This window comes from Hemicordylus capensis, chromosome 3 (assembly GCF_027244095.1).
Source record: "Hemicordylus capensis ecotype Gifberg chromosome 3, rHemCap1.1.pri, whole genome shotgun sequence".
NCBI lineage: Eukaryota > Metazoa > Chordata > Lepidosauria > Squamata > Cordylidae > Hemicordylus > Hemicordylus capensis.
The window spans coordinates 233,095,095-233,116,380 of NC_069659.1; the positions used below are offsets into that span (position 1 = coordinate 233,095,095).

Genomic DNA, 21,286 nt, shown 5'->3' on the forward strand with positions numbered 1-21,286 from the left:
GACCTGAAAATACACTGAAGATGCCCTCTCCCATCAGCTGGATAACAACAACAAGAGGAAGGAGGAGATACCTTCACTTGCTCATACAGTCCACTGAGACAATAAAAGATGTGGGGCTTTCTATCTATACCCTATTTTTTACACAGATATATTATTATTTATTCGATTTCTATACTGCCCTTCCAAAAATGGTTCAGGTCAATTTACACAGAGAAGTAACAAATAAATAAATAAGATGGATCCCTGTCCCCAAAGGGCTCACAAACTAAAAAGAAACATAAGACAGACACGAGCAACAGGCACTAGAGGTACTGTGCTGGGGGTGAATAGGGCCAGTTACTCTCCCCCTGCTAAATAAAGAGAATCACCACATTAAAAAGGAGCCTCTTTGCCAAGTTAGCAAGTTATACATATCCATGATCAACATGGAGTAACAGTATTGGAGCTATAAGTGTAGTTAAGTCATAGAATCAGAGTTGGAGGAGAATCTTAGTTGCATCTAACCCTATTCCCTGTTCAGGGTAGTAAATCCAGATCTAGAGCTTCCCCCATAGATGGCTGCCCAGCATCTGCTTGAAGGCCTTCCTCACTAAGCCCCCACCCCTGCTCAGTAATTGATTCCATTGTCAGACTGTTCTAAGTCCTAATCATTAAAAGGTTTCTTCCAATGTTCAACCCAAATCTACTTTCCTGTACCTTAAACCCATTAAATCTTGACCTGCCCTCTGTGGCAGCAAACGACAATTATTTGCTCTCTTCTATGAGACAGTCCTTTAGGTATTTGATGAGGGCGGTCATGTCTCCTCTCAATCTTTTTTGCAAATATTAGGGATGTGCACAAATAAAAAGCTGGGACTCGATAATGAAAGCACATCAGATTCTATTTGACCTTGAATCCAATCTCCCCGAAACACGCCTGATTCGATTCAGATTAGTTTTGATTTGTGTTAATCCAAATTGATTCGACTGTCTTAAGTTTAAGGTGGGGGGAGAGAGAGGAGAGCCTCCTTTCATGCAGTGGTGGTGGTGGTGGGGGAGGTGGCGGCAGTCCGACCCGCCATCCCTCCCCGTGACCAGCCAGCCACTCAGTGCTCACACCAGGACTGGGCAAAAAAGCACCTTTGTGCAAGCAAAGAAACATCAGGCTATCCCTTCAAATGGCCTTTGGGTACAAAACACATGGTCTCTGTGCACAACAACCACCATCTTAGGGGTGATTCAATTTGAAGTCAAAACATTCAAAACAGCCAGATTCAAAGCAAATCGATTCAAGCCTAAAGAGATTCGCACATCCCTAGCAAACATACCCAGTCCTTCAGTCTTTCCTCACAGGGATTGTTTTCCTATCCCTGTCTATCTTTGTCTCATCTGAACCAATTCCAATTTGTCTACATCATTCTTAGGGGCATACAGAACTGGACACAGGATTAGATCTGACCAGTGCAGACTAAAGTGAAATTATTACTTCTTCTCACTTATAAACTGTGGTAATATTGATGCAGCCTAAAATTGCATTCACCTTTTTTCAAGCTATGTCACATTGCTGACTCATGTTCTGCTTGTGTTCAACTCAAGATCCTTTTTACATGTGCTACTACCCAGCCAATTCTGGTGCATTTGATTTTTTTTGCCTAGCAGTACAACTTGTCTTTGTCTTCGTTGGGTTCCAGCCCAGTTTTCCATTCTATCACGTTCACTTTAAATTTAATTCCTCTCATCTGACATATTCAGCATTCATCCCAGTTTTGTGTCACCTGCAGATTTGAAGAGGATTCCCCCCTTACCTTTCTCTAAGTCAATGATAAAAAAATTGTTGAAGGATATTGGATCCAGAACAAATTCTGCAGCACTTCACTCAAAATCTTCCTCTAGTTTGATGAGGAGCCAATGATGAACACCCTTAAGTACGGTTTTTCAATCTATTGTGAAGCCACCTGGGCACCTTCCAGATCAGCTGCCTAACAGCAGGAAAATGCTCCTTTTCAGGCAAATTGCATTCAAAACATAAACAGCAGAGGGAGAAGTCTCATGGAAACTAATCCCCAAACACAGCAACTTCCTTACGCCGGATATACAATGCCATAGCACTATATCACAGTGATTAAATTTGAAACAAGGCATTGGAAATCTGAACAGCACCCTGCCGTTAGCATAGGGACTGTGATGTCACAACGCACAAAATGCGAAAGCAACACTTCGGAGATATGACGTGACCCCATCACAGGGTCTAATTTGGAAAGCGCCCTGGTGGTATTATAATAGCCTGAATTTGACTAGTATGCTAACCAGACTATCATGGGTCACTCTGTCAAATACTTTGCTGAAATTAAAAAAAAACCCGTTTTGTTCACAGCTCTCCCACAAATCCACTACTGTAGCAACCCAATGAGAGGGGAGGGGAGGCGGGGGAGAGGATAGACTGGCATGATGTATACTTGACAAATCTATGCTGGTTTCCATTAATCGCTGCATTGTTATCAAGATGTTTACAGACTAATTACTTAACAATCTATTCTAGTATTTTCCCTGGTATCAAAGTCAGACTGATTGGTTGTAGTTTCCTAGATTCTCCTTTTCCCCCTTTCTGTAGTGTAGGACAATACTGCCCCATCTCCAAGATTGTGGTACCTCAACCCATTCACCAGTATTTCTCAAAGGTGATTGACAGAGGTTCGGAGAGTTTAACATCACGGGGTTTTTTAGTACCTTAGGTTGCAGTTCATCCAGCCCTGGCGACTTTAACTCATTTAAGGTAGATAAGCATTTCCTCATACTCCTTATTAGTTCTAACTGCAATTCTGACCCCTGACTATTCATACAGCTCTAGTGAGGCTGCACACAGACCCCCTTTTGAGAGAGGATGGAGGCAAAACAGAAATTGAGCAGTTACGTCTTCCCTTTGTTACTTGTTAACATTTCACCATCCTTGGTGAGCAGTGGGCCCACTGTTTCATTTCTCTTCCTCTAACTCCAAACGTGCCCGGAAAAGCCATTGCTTTGTTTTGTTGCTTTTAGCATCTCTCACCAGTTTCAGCTTATTCTGAGCTTTAGTTTTCCTGGCACTGTCCCTATAAGTCTGGGCTATGTGGCAGCATTTGTGTTTGGTGATCTGTATCTCCTTCCATTTCTTATAGGTTTCCTTTTTATTTTCAGCTCATCACTACATTTTTTATACAGCCACTTTGGCTTTTTAGATACCTTCAATTTCTCTCTCTCATTGGAATTGTTTAGGAGTGCATTTTTAGTAACACCTCTTCCAGCAATTCCCATCTATTTTCAGCTCCTTTCTTCATTAGTCTATCCAGCCATGGAATCCAATCTAATGATTTTCTGAGCTTGTTAAAATCAGCTTTCCTGTAATCCAAAGTATATGTTTGACTACACTCACCTTTCACTTTCCAGAAAAGTAAGTACGTTAGCATTACCTGGTCACTTTCCAACAAAGCTTCTGCTACCTTTTACTAGAGCTGTGTGTCATACCTGCTGGACCCAATATGCCCTCTGTTGGACATTATCGGAAGGAATTCTGCAATGACAGGAGAGACCCCAAACAGCTGGAACTCCAACTAAATTCCCTCCTATTGTTGCAGGGAGGGACCCTTGGAGGTCCCTGCATGCCAGTTGGACTCGACCCTCCCCTGCCATCCCCCTCCCCATCTTGGACTCAGGTGAGGGCAGTGGATGACAGGCTGCACCAGGTCCTCTTTACTCTCTAAGGGGAGCACTCACTTACTCAGCCAGCCACCTTGAGCTGGCCTTTGGCCCCAGACTGGCTTGTTAAAAAGACAGAGTGTGAGGCACCTGCCTGACTTGGTGCTCCACTTTGAAAACCACTGCATCCTGATGGCTTCCTAAAGGGAGCACCTAGTCACTCAGTCAGCCACCACCTGCACTGCCTTCAGCTCTGGCTTGTTAAAAAGCCAAGTCGGGACCAAAGGCAATGCATGAGGTTGCTGCCTGACTGGATGCTCCCTAAGAAGAATGCCCAGACACTGAGCCAGTCACCTCCTACTCTGCCTTCAACTCTGGCTTCACTTGTTAAAAAGCCAAGCCAAGACCAAAGGTAGCACACAAGGTGCATCCCAATGGCTCCCCAAGGAGAGCACCTGGTCACTCAGCCAGCCACCTCTGCTCTGCCTTTGGCCTTGGCTTGATTTAGTATGAAGTCACGCTGGGGTCATGTACAGTGGCCGTCTGACAAGGCACTCCCCTGTCCCACTGTGTTCCTCAAAGGAGAGAGCCTGGTCACTTGGCCAGCTGCCTCCCATTGTGCCTTTGGCCTTGGCTTGGTGTTTTTAAAAAAGGCAAGCTGGGATAAAAGACCAGCATGTAGTGACTGGATCAACAATCCCCTTAGGGAGAAAAGGGACATAATGCAGCCTATCCCTTGCCCCCACTCCTTCTGAGATAAGATGAGGGGAGAGCAAGGGAAGCATAAGAGTGGTCTGACAGAATGTCAGACAAATGTCGGAGCTCTGATCCAAACCAACCAACATAACAGTTGGCAAGGGCTATGTAAGTCTATCCCAACAATTTCCCTGTGGGGTTGGATCTGATATGACATTTTTGGGTGTGCATAGACCTATCTTCTGCCACCTTGATCAACTCTTCCCTACTGATTAGGATCAAGTCAAAGATAGGTGATACCCTTATTTCTTCCTCCATCTTGTGAAAGAGGAAGTTGTCAGCAAGAATTTGCTGTAAATTTGATGTTTATTGGAGTGCGTCTCCTAACAGGTATTAGGGTGGCTGAGGCCCCACATCACTATTAATTCTTCCTTCTCTGAAATATCTGTAACTTATTTCTGAAAAGCATCATTCACATCTGCTCCTTGGGATGGTAGTCTGCAATAGATTCCAGCTACATGGTTGTTTTTATTTCCAATTCTATTTGTTTTTATTCAGATTCTCTATATTGGACCACTATGTTCACTCATTTAAATTTCTGAGCAGGTGTACACATTTTTGACATATAATGCTACCCCCCTTTCCTTTCATTTGTATCTATTCTTTTTGAACAACTTATATCTTTCAGTTGCTATATTCCAATCCTGGAAGTTGACCTACCAAATTCTCAATTATACCTATCAAACCATATTTACTTTCTGTACAAGGAGTTCAAGCTCTTCTTATCTATTTCTTATGCTCTGTACATTAGTGCATAGACATCACAAGCCATGGATATTGCATTCCAATCTCTCTGCTGTTATTTTATTATGTTTGCTAGCATGTTTCTATCTTTCATGGTTTGGCCTGGGAGTGTCACGTCAGTGAGGCCCAAACTGCTTTATAGAGAGAGAGATTGAAGATGACAGAAGGAGCAAGGGAATGAGGTTTGGATTTTGCCGGATTCCCTGACCTTGCCTAGATAGATGCCAGTTGTCTTACCTCTCCTTGCACATCCCAGCTTTGTCTCCCTGCCTCGGACGAGGGAGATAGTCTGCAGCCCAGACCTTCTGAAGAGCAGCCTGTTTGCTGCTTGAATTCAGCAGGCCCTGTTCCATCTGTGCCTTCTTCCTGATGGCTAGACTAGCTCCACCTGTCCCTGGGGCCCAGGAATCTCTTGTGAGAGGAGAGGCCCTGGAGCTCTTGGGGGCATAAAAGGAAGAAGGCATGCCAGAGGCACATCCAATGGCATAACCAGCCACTGAAGCCAGCCACCAAAGGGGCTGGACCTTCAGTGTAGGACTGAAGTCTGGGGGCAGGAGGGTTATATTGGGGGGCTGGAGGACTGGGTTAGAGTTGTTGGTCCCCCTTTTTATTGAGTTTTGCCAGGCCTTTTGCTGATATGTGTTTGGTCTCTCTTAAGATGGGTGATGCAAGGGTGGTGCGAGCATCTTTATAAAACTGGCAATAAAGAATAACATGGGTGACAGACTCTATATCCCCTGAGCCGCAGGGACAACAGTGCTGATCATAAGGAAATCGTTCTAATTAACCATCAAGTACTGCCGAAGGGAGAACATTCAATCGCGCAAGGGTCAGAAATCTCCTCAATTTTGGTACCAAGATCTGGTTTAAATATTCAGCCGGTTTATGGTTAAAAGTTTGAGAATCTAAGTATATTCCCTTGGGTAGCCGTGCGGACTCCTCCTGCAAATCTATATCTTGGAGCCGTTGCTTCACAAAGCAAAGCGCCTGCTCTAATCCTCGCCCAATAAGATCTTCTTGAGACGTGCCCAAGTGATGCAATTTTAATTTCAGAGCTGATTTCCATTTTGAAATGAAACTGTCTGATAACACTAAAGGGGCAAGACCAGCCGGAGAGTGTGTATTTTTGAGGCTGGGAACTAGGGATAGAATGGGGATTCTGTTGGTGTACTGTCCACCCCACTACCTAACTGAGCTGACAGAGCTGGTCTCTGAGTTGGTGTTGCAGTCTCCCAGACATTTTAGTACTGGGGGACTTCAATATTCACTTTGAAGCTGACTTGTCTGATGTGGCTCAGGAGTTCATAGTGGCCATGACAACTATGGTACTTTCCCAATTAGTTTCAGGACCAACCCATGTTGCCAGCCACACACTCAATTTAGTATTTTGTTCAGTTCAGGAGGGTATTCTGTGGGTGGGGGATCCTAACGTTTCCCCATTGTCATGGATGGACCATCTATTTATTTATTTATTTAGTTAGTTAGTTATTATTCATTCAATTTATATACTGCCCTTCCAAAAATGGCTTAGGGCAGTTTACATCAAAGTAAAAAACAAACAATTAAAATCAAAACTATAAAAACAGCATAAAACTAATTAACAGTTAAAACATGTAAACAGTTACAAATCCTGGAGAACCAGTCCAAACATTTACAGCAGTTAAAAACAATTTACAACAAATTAAAAACCCTGGAAGGCCAGGCCAAACAGATAGGTTTTAAGGGCTCTCCTGTAGGCCAGCAATGAACTCAAATTACAGATTTCTGCCGGGAGTGCATTCCACAGCATAGAGCCCATTTGAAGATTTATGCGGTGGCAGTGCGTGCAGCAAAAAAACCAACTTTGGTCTGGGTGCATTACATCCGCAGGTTCGCATTCAGCAGAGTTATCCTGGGTTGTTAGGAGTTTAATTCAAACTTCTTCTGTTTCAAAACAGTCCCCGGAGACTATGTTCTGCTGCAACACTTTTAATGGGTTCTTTGCGGATAAAATCTCTTGTATCCAGGCTGACTAGGATTCCAATCTTTCTGCAGAAGCTATTAAGGGGGTATCCAGCAATCCCTCTTGCAGCATTAGATTGGATTAGTTTCAATCTGTGATGCCTGAGGATGTGGACAAGCTACTTCGAGCAGTGCAGCCTAAAACTTGTTCTCTGGATCCTTGTCCAACTTGGCTGCTTCTGTCTAGAAGGGAAATTGTTGGAGATGGCCTAATTAATATAATTAACTCATCATTGAGGGAGGGTAGGATGCCTCCTTGTCTGAAGGAGGCAATGGTTAGACCACTTCTTAAGAAGCCTTTCCTAGCTCCCTCGATGGATAGTTATATGCCAGTCTCCAGCCTCCCATGTTTGGGCAAGGTGATTGAGAGAGTGGTGGCCAACTAGCTCCAGGTGGTTTTGGAGGAAACTGAATATCTTGACCCATTTCAAACTGGCTATGGGGTTGGGACAGCCTTGGTCGACCTGATGGATGACCTTTATCAGGGAATTGACAGAGGGAGTGTGACTATGTTGGTTCTTTTGGATCTCTCGGTGGCATTTGATACCACTGACCATGGTAGCCTTCTGGATTGCCTGGTTGAGTGGGGGATAGGGCGCACTGCTTTGTAGTGGTTCTGCTACTATCTCTTAGGTAGATTACAGGTGATGGAGCTTGGTGATGGTTGCTCTTTGAAACGGGAGCTATTATATAGAGTCCCTGAGGGCTCCAGTCACCAATGCTTTTAATATCTACATGAAATAACTAGGTGAGGTCATCAGGAGATTTGCTGCTGGGTGTTAGCAGTATGCGGATACCCAAATCTATTTCTGCTTCTTGTTGCCATCATCATAATCAAGAAATGGCACTCATTCCCTAAATGCCTGCCTACAGGCAGTAATGGGCTGGATGAGGGACAACAAAGAAACATAGAAACACCAAATAAAGAAGAAACAGTACAATTCTGGGGGACATTATGGGACAATCCAAGAGATTATAATAAAAAAGCAAGCTGGGTGAAAGAGGTTGAAAAATGTAACCAACAAATGCAAGATCTAATAATAACACCAGAATTAATAAGTGAAAAAGCAAAGAAAATTAAAAATTGGACTGCACCAGACGACGATGAACTGCATGGCTTTTGGCTTAAACACCTAACAAGCCTTCTTAAACAACTATCAAAACAGTTCAATCACATTTTGTAAGCAGGTGATATTGAACAATGGCTAACAACTGGGAAAACTCATCTCATCATGAAAGACCCAGCAAAAAGTGCAGTTCCAAGTAATTATAGACCGATAACCTGCCTGCCAACCATGTTCAAATTATTAACAGGAATAATAGCAGATGAAGTAATGCAACACTTATTAACTAACAAAAAGCTTCCAGTTGAACAGAAAGGAAATTGCCCAAACACCAGAGGCACAAAAGACCAGCTTCTGATTGACAAAATGATTTTAGAAAACTGCAAGAGAAGAAAAACAAATCTAAGTGTTGCATGGATTGACTACAAGAAGGCCATCGACTCATTGCCTCACACATGGACACTAAAATGTTTAGAAACAACTGGTGTCAGCAAAAACATTCAGATATTCATTTTTTTAAAAGCAATGAGCAAGTGGAGTACACAGTTAACAATCAATGGCAAGACAATTTGCAGGTTTGCATTAGAAGAGGTATTTTCCAAGGGGACTCACTATCCGCTCTGTTGTTTGTGATCGCCATGACCCCACTTTCAAAAATACTAAACAAAACAGTCCTTGGATACCGAACATCTAAAACATCAAGTAAAATCAACCATCTGCTGTACATGGATGATCTGAAGTTGTATGGAATGTCCCTATCAGAAATTGAATCACTGCTAAACACTGTCCGTATATTCAGTAGCGATATAGCAATGGAGTTTGGACTAAACAAGTGTGCTGCATTAATAATGAACAGAGGAAAAATAAGAAAAACAGAAAGAATAGAACTGCCCAATGGAAGCAACATCAAGAACCTGGAAGAGAAAGAGCATTACAAATACTTGGGCATTCTCCAGGCTGATAACATTGCACACACTGAAGTTAAAAGAAAAATTGGAAGTGAATACATCAGAAAAATCCTAAAGTCCAAACTCAATGGCGGGAATACCATACAAACCATAAACACCAGGGCTATACCTGTTATCAGGTACACTGCAGGAATAATAGACATCACCAAGACCTGGCAATGGCTTAAGAATGGCAACTTGAAGAAAGAAGCCAGTTTAATACTGGCTGCACAAGAAAAGGCACTAAGAACAAATGCAGTAAGAGCAAAAGTAGAAAAGTCAACAACAAACAGCAAGTGCCACCTTTGTAAAGAAGCAGATGAAACAGTGGACCACCTAATCAGCTGTTGTAAAAAGATCGCACAGACTGACTACAAACAAAGGCATGACAAGGTAGCAGCAATGATAGACTGGAACATCTGCAAAAAATACAAGCTACCTGTAGCCAAAGATTGGTGGGACCATAAAATTGAAGATGTAGAAAATGTAGATGCAAAAATATTATGGGACCTCCAACTACAAACAGACAAACATCTGCCACACAATACACCAGATATAACTGTAGTCGAGAAGAAAGAAAAGCAAGTCAAAATAATCGACATAGCAATACCAGGGGATAGCAGAATAGAAGAAAAAGAAATAGAAAAAAAATCACCAAATACAAAGATCTACAAATTGAAATTGAATGACTGTGGCAGAAAAAGACCAAAATAATCCCAGTGGTAATTGGCACCCTAGGTGCAATTCCAAAACAATTTGAAGAGCACCTCAACACCATAGGGGCCACAGAAATCACCATCAACCAATTACAAAAAGCAACTTTACTGGGAACAGCCTACATTTTTTGGTGATACCAATAACAACAATATTAATAACAAAATTCTGACATCCCAGGTCCTTGGGAAGGACTCGATGTCTGGATAAAACAAACTAGTCAATGTCACCTGTTTGACTATGCAAACAAGAAACAACAACAGCAGCATTTATAAAGCACCTAAAAATGAGCTGTACAACGATTAAACCACAAAACAGGTTATTTCCATGGGCAAGTTATGTATCTTACACATTAGATATGTAAATCTTAAGTCTTAAGCAATTGCTGATCAACAAGGTAATGATCCGGAGAGACCACTGAAAATCAGCCCTACTGGATCAGCCCCAAGACCTATCTACTGCAGCATCCTGTTTCACACAGTGGCCCACCAGATGCCTCTGAGAGGCCCACATTCAGGAGCTGAGGGCATGCTCTCTCTCCTGCTGTTGCTCCCCCGCAACTGGTATTTAGAGTCATCTTGCCTCTGAGGCTGGAGGTGGCCTATAACCCTCTAGTAGCTATAGACTAGTAGCATTTGATAGACTTGTCTTCCATGAATTTATCTAAGACCTTCTTAAAGCTATCCAGGCTGGTGGCTGTCACCACATTTTGTGGCAGAGAATTCTATAGGTTAATTATGCATTGTGTTAAAAAGTTCTTCCTTTTATCAGTCCTACATTTCTTGGCAGTCAGTTTCATAGGATGACCCCTGCATTTGTGTGAGCTTCTAAGAGTATTTATACAGTACACAATACACTAACATAAAAAGACACTGGACAGTCTTGTTATTTAATAATATAAGAGCAATTCCTCTTCAGCTGCCTCAGGAAGCTGAAAACAAGACTCCAAATATTACTTTCCAAATGGATTTAGGCTAAAGACAGATAATAATGATCCTCCCACTAAGAGTTGAAGATGATGTGACAGCAGCAAAGTTAGGAAACAACACCGCAAGGCATGAGTAAGTAATCCTTGTTTTGGTGCTTTGAGAGCCTTGAACAACAAGACAGTGTGCATGTGTAGCATTGTTCTGGTTAAATGAGATATGAAGGATATGAGATCTGAGGGAACCATTTCATATCAGAACAAAAAAATGCATTGTGGGAAACTACAATGGAAGGCTTCACTGATACTTACAAACACCTCAATGGTGATGGGGACAGTGCTGTTGAGTGCTGGGATGCCTGCATCCTTAGCCATTACAATCAGGTAAACAACACCATTCGCAACTTGCTCATAATCCAGAGGGCGGATAACACTTATCACTGAAAATGCAAGAAGCTTGTGTTGGCAATTATTGACATTAGCCACTTGAAAAACCACTTCTGAGCATAACACACACACACACACACACACACACACACACACACACACACACACACACACACACACTGCACTGCATACACTCACCTCCATATCCTTCAGACAAATTAATGTCAAAATAACTGCGGAATGCAGAAGCATGCAAAATGCTGTATGTGATCTGGTTGTTTGGAGGAGAATCTTCATCTGATGCCTATATTAAAAGGGAAGAAATGCCTTAATGTTATCAATCTGTATTGATCTTTATTAAAACACTTAGGAAACAGGATCTTGGAACACATTTAATAACTGAGGGTAAGTTAGCATCAGCTGTTTCCCCAGACATTTCCAAGGAAAAGTTAGTGCTATTTACATCATATTCTGCATGGGATCACGGGCTGAGAATCCTCCACTCTCTGGTTTTGTTGGAGGAAAGTGAATCTTTCAGTACAGAGAGATTTAAGGTCACACTAGACATACACAAAGGTGCTTTTAAGAGGACTATTTCCACCTTTTTAAAAAGGGGTGCTTCCAGTTGGAAATGCTTCTCTTAAAAAGCATCCTTGTGTGAATTTCTAGTTTGACCTGATTTGGATCATGGCATGCAGGGAGATCAACTCTTTCTCTATGACCATTTTTTCCCACTGAAAATCACCCTATCTGGGGCATAAAAGCAGATAAGTGGCTATTTAATTCAAGTAATCACTTCAGGGGGAGCATTTGAGGGAATTTTCAATGGAAAAATCAGCGCACAAGGAAAGGATGTTTCTTACCTTGTTTGCAGTTCTAATCTCGATTGGGCCCCCCACTGCTGTCGAGGATTTATTTTATTTTTATTTTTTGAAAAAGGGGTATTTCAGAGAAACCCTGCTTCTTAAAAGCACATTTGTGCATTTGTGTGCATATCTACTTCTACGCTAAAATTAGGGATGTGCAAATTGATTCAAATTTGGATTGATTCGACTTGAATCTGGGTGAGTCAAGTGATTCAAATTGAATCACCCCTTAAAAAGGCAATTCAATTTGAATTGAAAACAAATATTTGAAATTAGATTCAAATTTGATTCAAGAGCTGTTTGGCACCTTTAAAAAACCACCCAGACCCTCTGATTGGTTAAAAAGGGCAACAAAACAGAGACAAGTAGTTTCACAAATCTGATTCGAATTTGGAACGAAGTTTTGGAATTTGCTTCAAATTCAAAATGAATAAAAAAATTCATTTCATGAACATCTCTACCTAAAATTACCCTACAGATACTATGAGGAACATTGCCCACTTCTTCAGGAGCATGTCTTTTGGCTAGGAAAACTGGACAATTGAAACAGAGGGCTGGAGCCCTACCAAGTTGTGAACTGGGCTGCAGGAGTTCGGCGGGCTGGGAAAAACTCTAGCTAGCCACACTCAAGGTGCAAATTGAAGCACACACACACACCCTGCTTGCCACTGGATCACCCTAGCACACTGTGTGAAGCTCACTGCTGATGTAAACTGCAAAGGATAGCAGCAGAGTATTCTGGGATGAGAAAAAGCAAAAATAACTTATCAGATGGGACATGTGTGTGGCACCCCCCGCCAAAGATTACTCTAAAATCTCTCTCTCTCACACACAGAGTTATTTTTTGCCTTCCAATGAGGAGAAGCTTAGGATTGTACGTATCAGCGAGAACCAGGTCAACTGCTCCCCTTCATGCAGTAGCTGCTGATGCTTTGGAATGGCTCAAATGAGAATACTGTGGGTAAAAAGATTGTATTCAGAGGAATACTTCTATTGAGCATATGCTCATGATTCTGTGTGTATTGCAGGTGAAGTCATGTGAAATCCTTTTGACTTTCCCTCTCCTCAGCTCATTACTTTATATATACTTGCATAGCTTGTCAATGCTCATACATTTTTGTAATGCCAGCGAACAATGCTGAAGCGAGACGGGTTCTCATATTATACGTTTCAAACATATCCAAATGGAAGTGGTACTTCTGTCAGTAATTGTAGTCTCCATTTAACAGAACATTCATGTTCTCCTACAGCATTCACAAGTAATGTCTGGGAAGGAAGGTACAGACATTCAGGGGGAATGGAACTACAGCTCTCCTGACTTCCTATGCTCTTATTACTTTGACAAATTACAATAGCCTTTCAGTCTTGTTACACAAATTCAGAAACCTTCAGGGGAATTCCCAGTCACCTGCAGTGCACTGAAATCTTACTAATAAAGCCTGCGCATGAAGCATATTGATGACTGAATTCCCAACTTCCCGCAAAATGAATTCAATTTTCCAAAGCCTTTTGCAGATAATTGTCAAAATAAATTCATGTCTTCCCCTCGCCGTCCTCCCTGCCAGTTTTTCCCCTCCCAAAACAATTTTGCCCTTGCAGTGGGACACTTGCTGGAGATAGCTAAAAACTTGTAGGCCTCATCCTTAAAACTAGGGTGCTTCTGACCATGCCCAGGAACATAATTTCTTCCCAAGGTACAAGAGACTTGTATTTTTCTATGTCCCCTGATACAATTAATTGGGCCAGGAGACATAGGAAACTATAAGTCCCATGTTTCCTGACAGGAAAATTATGCTCCTGTATAAATTGGTCTAGGCCTAAAGTGTCCATCAAGCACTTTTCCATTGGTTTCCCCCTTCACAAGGGTAAGTTTGCTTAGAAAACAGGGAAGGCTAGCTGAGGATGGTGACCATTATGAACTGGGCCCATTTGTAATGGGTTAGGGATTTCTGAATTGGAAAGTTTGTATTCTGAATACCCCATTTGTAAAATTATCTGCCATATCTAATGAAGAACAGCAAGGAGGAAGGAGGGAAATGATATGATGAAAATAAACCCTAGACCTAGAAAGCATAGTAAATGTCAATAGCTAACTTAACAAACTGAAGGAGTAGGTTGCAGTGATTACTGTAATTTAGAGATAATCCCTCATGGGGAACATTATGACGGAAATTGGAAGATGGACCCTGGAACAGGAGTTGGGAAGGTAGAGCTAGTTCTGGCTAAAGTTGTTTGCTTAAGCTGTTCTCGGTCAATGTTCACTCTGCAATAAAGAATTTCTCTCTCTTATATAAGTGTCTGAGCTTATCTGGAATCCAAATTAGTACACAAGTAGACTGCAGTTTGTTCCCTTTCTTCCTCTTTCTACATACTTGACACTGTTTAATTTTTGTTTAATTGCCTCCATGAAGAGCTTAATTAACAGTATTTACTTCTTGAGGCAAGGCTTCCCAGAGACATGATACTACACTATTTTGTGTACCCAGCTGTGAAACTGAAGACACAAAAGGGGAAAAGTGGATATCACACAAACACAGATCACATACAAAACACAGGCAACTAAGCTACACTTGGGTGAGCTTAGGAAGGCTAAGGCTTACCCATTAGTAAGGCCTTACTTCCTAGATACTGACTCCAGGATGCAAGCACTGTATTATAGTATTGATTCTCTCTCTCATTCCATCTCATAAGAACATAAGAACAGCTCTGTGGGATCAGGCCCAAGGCCTATCTAGTCCAGCATCCTGTTTCACACAGTGGCCCACCAGATGCCTCTGAGAAGTCCACAGGCAAGAGGTGAGTGAATGCCCTCTCTTGCTGTTGCTCCCCTGCAACTGATATTTAGTGTCATCTTGGCTCTGAGGCTAGAGGCGGCGTATATTAGCCACCAAACTAGTAGCGATTGATAGACCTGTCTGTTCAACCATTTGATCTTATATAACTTTTCTTGCTCTAGATAATTGATGAATGGCCTCCATACTTCCAGTTTGATTAATTTTATACAATATATACACTTAAACATCACGAGAGCGCAAATCAGAAATACATAAATAGTAAAAAGAGGTGATAAAATGAATGTAACCATTGGTTTAAACAGCACTTTTAAAATTAGTTTACCCATTTTAATTTTTTAAAAACTCTCTTAGTTTATCTGAATCTGCTGTGAACACTGACCTATAATTGTGGCACCCCAAATCTTTGCATACTGTTATTCCTTGTGAAGCTGGTCTTGTGGTAGCAAGTAGGGGTGTGCACGGAATCGCAGAGCTGCGGTCCGGCACTGTGGGGTGGGTTCCTTTAAGGGCGGGGGAGGGTTTACTCACCCCTCCCGCCGCTTTCCCCCCTCCAGCGCGCATATTCCTTGTAGTAATTGGGGCGGCAGGATACCTCCCTGCCGCCCCTTCTCCCTCTTCAGTGCAAAAGGCTTCACGGAGCGCGTGACGTGCGCGTGCGCAAAAGGCTCTGTGAAGCCTTTTGCACTGAAGAGGGAGAAGGGGCGGCAGGGAGGTATCCTGCCGCCCCAATTACTACATACAATATGCGCGCTGGAGGGGGGAAAGCGGAGGGAGAGGTAAGTAAACCCTCCCCCGCCCTTAAAGGAGCCCCCGCCATCTGAACCGAACCGGCCAGGTCCGGACCAGTCCGGACAGTCTGGAGGCCTTTAGAATGGCCTCCGGACCGGTCCGGACCCATCCCTAGTAGCAAGCATGACTTGTCCCCATAGCTAAGCAGGGTCTGCCCTGGTTGCATCTGAATGAGAGACTTGATGTGTGAGCACTGCAAGATATTCCCCTCAGGGGATGAAGCCGCTCTGGGAAGAGCAGAAGGTTCCAAGTTCCCTCCCTGGCTTCTCCAAGATAGGGCTAAGAGAGATTCCTGCCTGCAACCTTGGAGAAGCCGCTGCCAGTCTGTGAAGACAGTACTGAGCTAGATAGACCAATGGTCTGACTCAGTATATGGCAGTTTCCTATGTTCCTATTCTTCTTGTGCTCCTTGGTGTTATGGGTTTGCCTTAAAGCTATACCTGTTCAGGGTTAGGGTCTGACAAAAGAATGTTAAAGCTCCTTAGTGGTCAGTCAATATTTCTTTATGACATTAATTGTTAGAAGATCATTTCTGGATACAGTAGCTGAAGCACCAGTGCAATGGGAGAAACACTGGTGTAGCACCAGTCCTTCTAAACCGTTCCAGACTAATGCTGGTGTGTGTGTGTGTGTGTGTTGTGTGTGTGAGAGAGAGAGAGGGAGAGGGAGAGAGAGAGAGAGAGATTTCATCTACATTCATTTCCCCTAGAAGCCTTCTGTATCACCTGAAAATATGTCCCTGAGGACTGCATGACCAGAGACATTTTGTGGTGGCACAAAGTGCTTCCTGACACGGGCGTAACAAGGCTGGAGTGGGCCCAGAGACAAAATTTAAAAATGGGCCCCTTGCTGATACACACACACACACTTCACAATATATAGTCATGTGTCTTGCCTCTGGGGGGCCCCCAGACAGCTGCCTCCCCTTGCCTAATGGTAGTTACACCCCTGCTTCTTGAGGAAGAGGAGGGAAATGTGCCCCTACTAGGGATGTACATGGAACTGGTTTGGCCTGAAGTGTACATGGAACTGTGCAAGGACAAAAAATGGTGATGCAAATGGTCTCTGTGCATGTGCAAAGGAAAATGACCTCCATGTGGGCATGAAGGCCTGAACTGGGCCGCAGATGACCCAGGCTGTCATTCTGGAGGCTGTCAGGGGGCTTGGAGGAGCCCACATCACTCCTCCGATGCTTCTCCTCCACCTCAGCCTCCTCTAAAAAGGTACTGAGGCCACTTTCTCTCTCCACCACACCCCCATGCCTTTAACATAGAGGGTAGGGATACCCCATTTACTAAGGATTCCCCTTTACAAGTATACCCAAGCCAGCCCATGAACCAGTTCTTAGAACTGGGGCCGGTCTGGTGTGAACTCAAACCAGCAGCCTCTTTCGGGGAGCCAGTCTTGTTTGAACTTGGAATGTCTGAACTGGGCCAGTTCATTTTAAACCATGGTTCAAATTGAGCAGTCTCACACACCCCTAGCCCTGCCCTCTACCACTGAAGCAACAATGGAGCTGAGTTAGCTGAATTTTTCAAAGGTAATGGTGCTTCTCCTGTTGCATTGCTGCTTTGTTAGTCAGGATGTCAGTGAGTGATGTCTGCTGAAATGTTTGGAATAGGAAATGTCATCAGAGTTTGGGGAAAGTAACACATCCCACCTTCCTCCAGCTAAGGGCAGGAACATGATGTAAGAGAACAGTGTGTATGTGTGTGTGTACACACATGCGTGCATCAAGAAAACCACCATTTGCAGCTTAAATCAGAGAGCTGAGAGTTGTCTAAATACACGATGGGAGCCAAGAGTGGTCTCTCTATGGCATCTGATGCGAGGTAGTGGATTTGCTGCCTGGTAGGATTTCAGGTTGTTTGCCCCTACCTATGTTTCACTTGTATGCATAAATAAAGAATATATTACTAAAACACCATGAGTCTCCTTTCCTCCAAAGGAAATCAAAACTGACTAGCATTCAGTTTGGGGGGAGATCAAAGAGGGTGAAGAGAGGAGGGGGCTAGATCCTTTCAGCTCCCTGACCTCTCCTGACGAACAACAGCCGTCTCACCCTGCCTGCGCATTCCTGTCTCGATTGAGCTATTACTGCTATTACTGTCGTGGTGGGGAATAGAAGAATTGGCGTTGGCAGAGCAGCTGGCCGTTACAGGGGAAGGGAAACCAGTAATTTAGTGACTGTTTCCACTTCCGGCTGCCCTGTCAGCTCTCTGGCCTCGGGGAGCAGTTCCAACTTCCCACAGAACCTAGTCTTGCTCCTTTGCAATGCCAGGTCGGTTCAGAATAAGACCGAAATCATCCATGACTTGATCATGGATGAGGGAGCTGACCTGGCTTGTATAACTGAGACCTGGATGGGGGAAGCTAGTGGCCCAGTTTGGACTCAGCATCTTCCACCAGGCTACTGTGTTGTGGAGCAGGCTAGGGGGTGTGGGCAGAGGGGTTGAGTGGCTGTGGTCCATAAAGATACCATTTCCCTTACCAGGGTCCCTGTGCGACAGTTGACTTATATTGAGTGTGTCTTTCTAAGGCTGGCAACTAGGAATAGATTGGGGATTCTGTTGGTGTACCATCCACCCCGCTGCCCAACTGACTCCCTAACTGAGCTGATGGAGCTGGTCTCGGAGTTGGTGTTGGAGTCACCCAGATTTTTGGTTCTGGGTGACTTCAATATCCATTGTGAGGCTGACTTGTCTGGTGCGGCTCAGGAGTTCATAGAGGCCATGACAACTATGGGCCTATCTCAACTAGTTTCAGGACCAACTCATGTTGCTGGCCACACAGTTGATTTGGTCTTTTGTTCGGATCAGGGCAGTGTTCTGTGGGTGGGGGATCTTGTGGTCTCCCCATTGTCATGGATGGACCACTACTTGGTTAAGGTGGGTTTCACAGCCACAACCCAGCCCTGCAGGGCTGGAGGACCTATTAAGATGGTCCACCCAAGAAGACTGTTGGACCCAGTAGGATTCCAAAAAGCCTTGGAGGGTCTTGATGTTGGTCCTGCCAGCGACTCTGTCGATGCCCTGGTGGGAACCTGGAATAGGGAACTCACCAGGGCAGTAGACATGATAGCTCCTAAGCATCCCTTCCGATCTGCTTTAAAAGTGGCCCCTTGGTATACAGAGGTGCTACAGGGTCTGAAGCAGCAAGGCAGGCGACTGGAGCGCAAGTGGAGGAGAACTCGGTTTGAATGTGACAGGACACAGCATGGAGCCCATTTAAAAGTTTGTGCGGAGGCGGTGTGTGCGGCAAAAAAACAATTCTGGTCTGCGTGCATTGCTTCTGCGGGTTCGTGTCCGGCAGAGCTGTCCGGGGTTGTGAGGAGTTTGATTCAGGCTCCTTCCAATTCAAACCAATTCCCGGGGACTTTGTTCTGCTGTGATGCTTTCAATGGGTTCTTTGCGGACAAAATCGCCTGTATTCGGGCCGACTTTGACTCCACTGTTTCTGCAGAGTCTATTAAGGTGGTGTCTAGCAATCCCTCTTGCAGTATTAGATTGGATCAGTTTCAATCTGTGATGCCTGATGATGTGGACAGGCTGCTTGGGGCGGTGCGGCCTACCACTTGTTCTCTGGATCCTTGCCTGACTTGGCTGCTTTTATCTAGCAGGGAGATTGTTGGAGATGGCCTAGTTAATATCATTAATTCATCGCTGAGAGAGGGTAGGATGCCTCCTTGTTTGAAGGAGGCAATTATTAGACCACTTCTTAAGAAGCCTTCTCTAGATCCCTCAGTGATGGACAGTTATAGGCCAGTCTCCAATCTCCCATGGTTGGGTAAGGTGATTGAGAGAGTGGTGGCTAACCAGCTCCAGGCGGTTTGGGAGGAAACCGATTATCTAGACCCATTTCAAACTGGCTTTAGAGTGGGCTATGAGGTTGAGTCTGCCTTGGTCGGCCTGATGGATGACCTTTACTGGGGAATTGACAGAGGGAGTGTGACTCTGCTAGTTCTTTTGGATCTCTCGGCAGCGTTCGATACTATTGACCATGGTATCCTTCTGGATCGCCTGGGGGAACTGGGGATAGGAGGCACTGCTTTGCAGAGGTTCTGCTCCTATCTCTCAGGCAGATTCCAGATGGTGGAGCTTGGTGACAGTTCCTCTTTCAAACAGGAGCTATAATATGAAGTCCCTCAGGGCTCTATTTTGTCACCAATGCTTTTTAATATTTACATGAAACCGCTGGGTGAGGTCATCAGGAGATTTGGTGCTGGGTGTTAGCAGTATGCTGATGACACCCAGATCTATTTCTCCTTATCATCATCATCATCATCATCATCATCATCATCATCATCATCTTCATCATCAGGAAATGGCATTCACTCCCTAAATGCCTGCCTACGGGCAGTAATGGGCTGGATGAGGGATAACAAATTGAAGCTGAATCCAAGCGACGGAGGTGCTCATTGTGGGGGATCGGAATTTAAGGGATGAGTTAGATCTTCCTGTACTGGATGGGATTACACTCCCCCAGAAGGAACAGGTACGCAGCTTGGGAGTGCTCTTGGATCCAGGCCTCACCATGGTATCTCAAGTGGAGGCTATGGCCAGGAGCGCTTTCTATCAGCTTCGGCTGATTCGACAGCTGCGTCCATTCCTTGAAGAGAACGATCTCAAAACAGTGGTTCATCAGCAGCTGGTAACCTCCAGGCTTGACTGCTGCAATACGCTCTACATGGGGCTGCCTTTGTACGTAGTTTGGAAAATTCAGTTAGTCCAAAATGCGGCAGCCAGATTGGTCTCTGGGGTAACCCGGAGAGATCATATTATGCCTGTCTTAAAACAGCTGCACTGGCTGCCAATATGTTTCCGGGCGAAATACAAAGTCCTGGTTATTACCTTTAAAGCCCTGAACGGCTTGGGTCCGGGTTACCTTAGAGAGCGCCTTCTTCAGTATGATCCCCATCGCTCGTTGAGGTCATCTGGAGAGGTCTGTCTCCAGTTGCCACCGGTATGTCTGGTGGCGTCTTGGAACTGGGCCTTTTCTGCAGCTGCTCCTGGTCTATGGAATGCACTCCTCGCAGGAATCCGCAGTTTAGGCTCGCTGCTGGCCTTTAAGAGAGCCCTAAAAACCTATTTATTTGGCCTGGCCTTCCAAGGCTTATAAAGTGTTGTTGTTTTTTAAAGTATTTTAATTGGTTTTAAATAGTTTTAATCATTTTTGAAATGTTTTTAGATTGTTTTAGCATTGTTTTAATTGTGGGTTTTATGGTTTGTTTGTTTTTTAAGTTATTGTACACTGCCCAGAGCCTCTGGATGGGGCGGTTTATAAATGTAATAAATAAATAATAAATAAAATAGCATTATCCCAGGAACTTCTCACCTCTTTGGAATGAGGGGAATATATGACACTAAATAGCATAGTATAACAGCTGTCAGGAGAGGCAGTGGTAATTTTCTAAGGTGGCTTGTTTATCTTTCTCTCTAGACAAATGCTGTACTGAAAAGGTGTGTGTGTGCACGCGCATTTCATGAACACCTTTACCCCCACAAAAATAAGCTTCTCCTCCTTTTTTGCAATTTTTGCACCCTTTTGCATAAAGGTGTGAATTAAAACTAGCTATCAGGGCACAAGAGAACACATTCCCATTGGCAAGGCAACCAGACCAAGGCTCTCTCACATTGGAATACATGTC

The 21,286-nt window shown here is 43.9% G+C and overlaps 1 protein-coding gene across 12 annotated transcripts in view; it reads right to left on the minus strand.

Moving 5' to 3' along the window:
- Positions 1-21,286, minus strand: part of CDH23 (cadherin related 23) — an 846,530-nt gene that overhangs the window by 335,418 nt on the left and 489,826 nt on the right. For 11 of the 12 annotated variants that reach the window (XR_008320257.1, XM_053312564.1, XM_053312546.1 and 8 more), the window contains 2 exons: positions 11,388-11,493; positions 11,115-11,242 (listed from right to left, as the gene is read on the minus strand). Coding sequence is in view for 11 of the 12 variants with exons in the window: in XM_053312564.1 (XP_053168539.1) it covers positions 11,115-11,242; positions 11,388-11,493 (234 nt within the window). In the remaining variant the exon portion in view is untranslated. Of the gene's footprint in view, positions 1-11,114; positions 11,243-11,387; positions 11,494-13,168; positions 13,190-21,286 lie in introns of those variants that run through there. The other variant, XM_053312556.1, reaches the window with a different exon arrangement.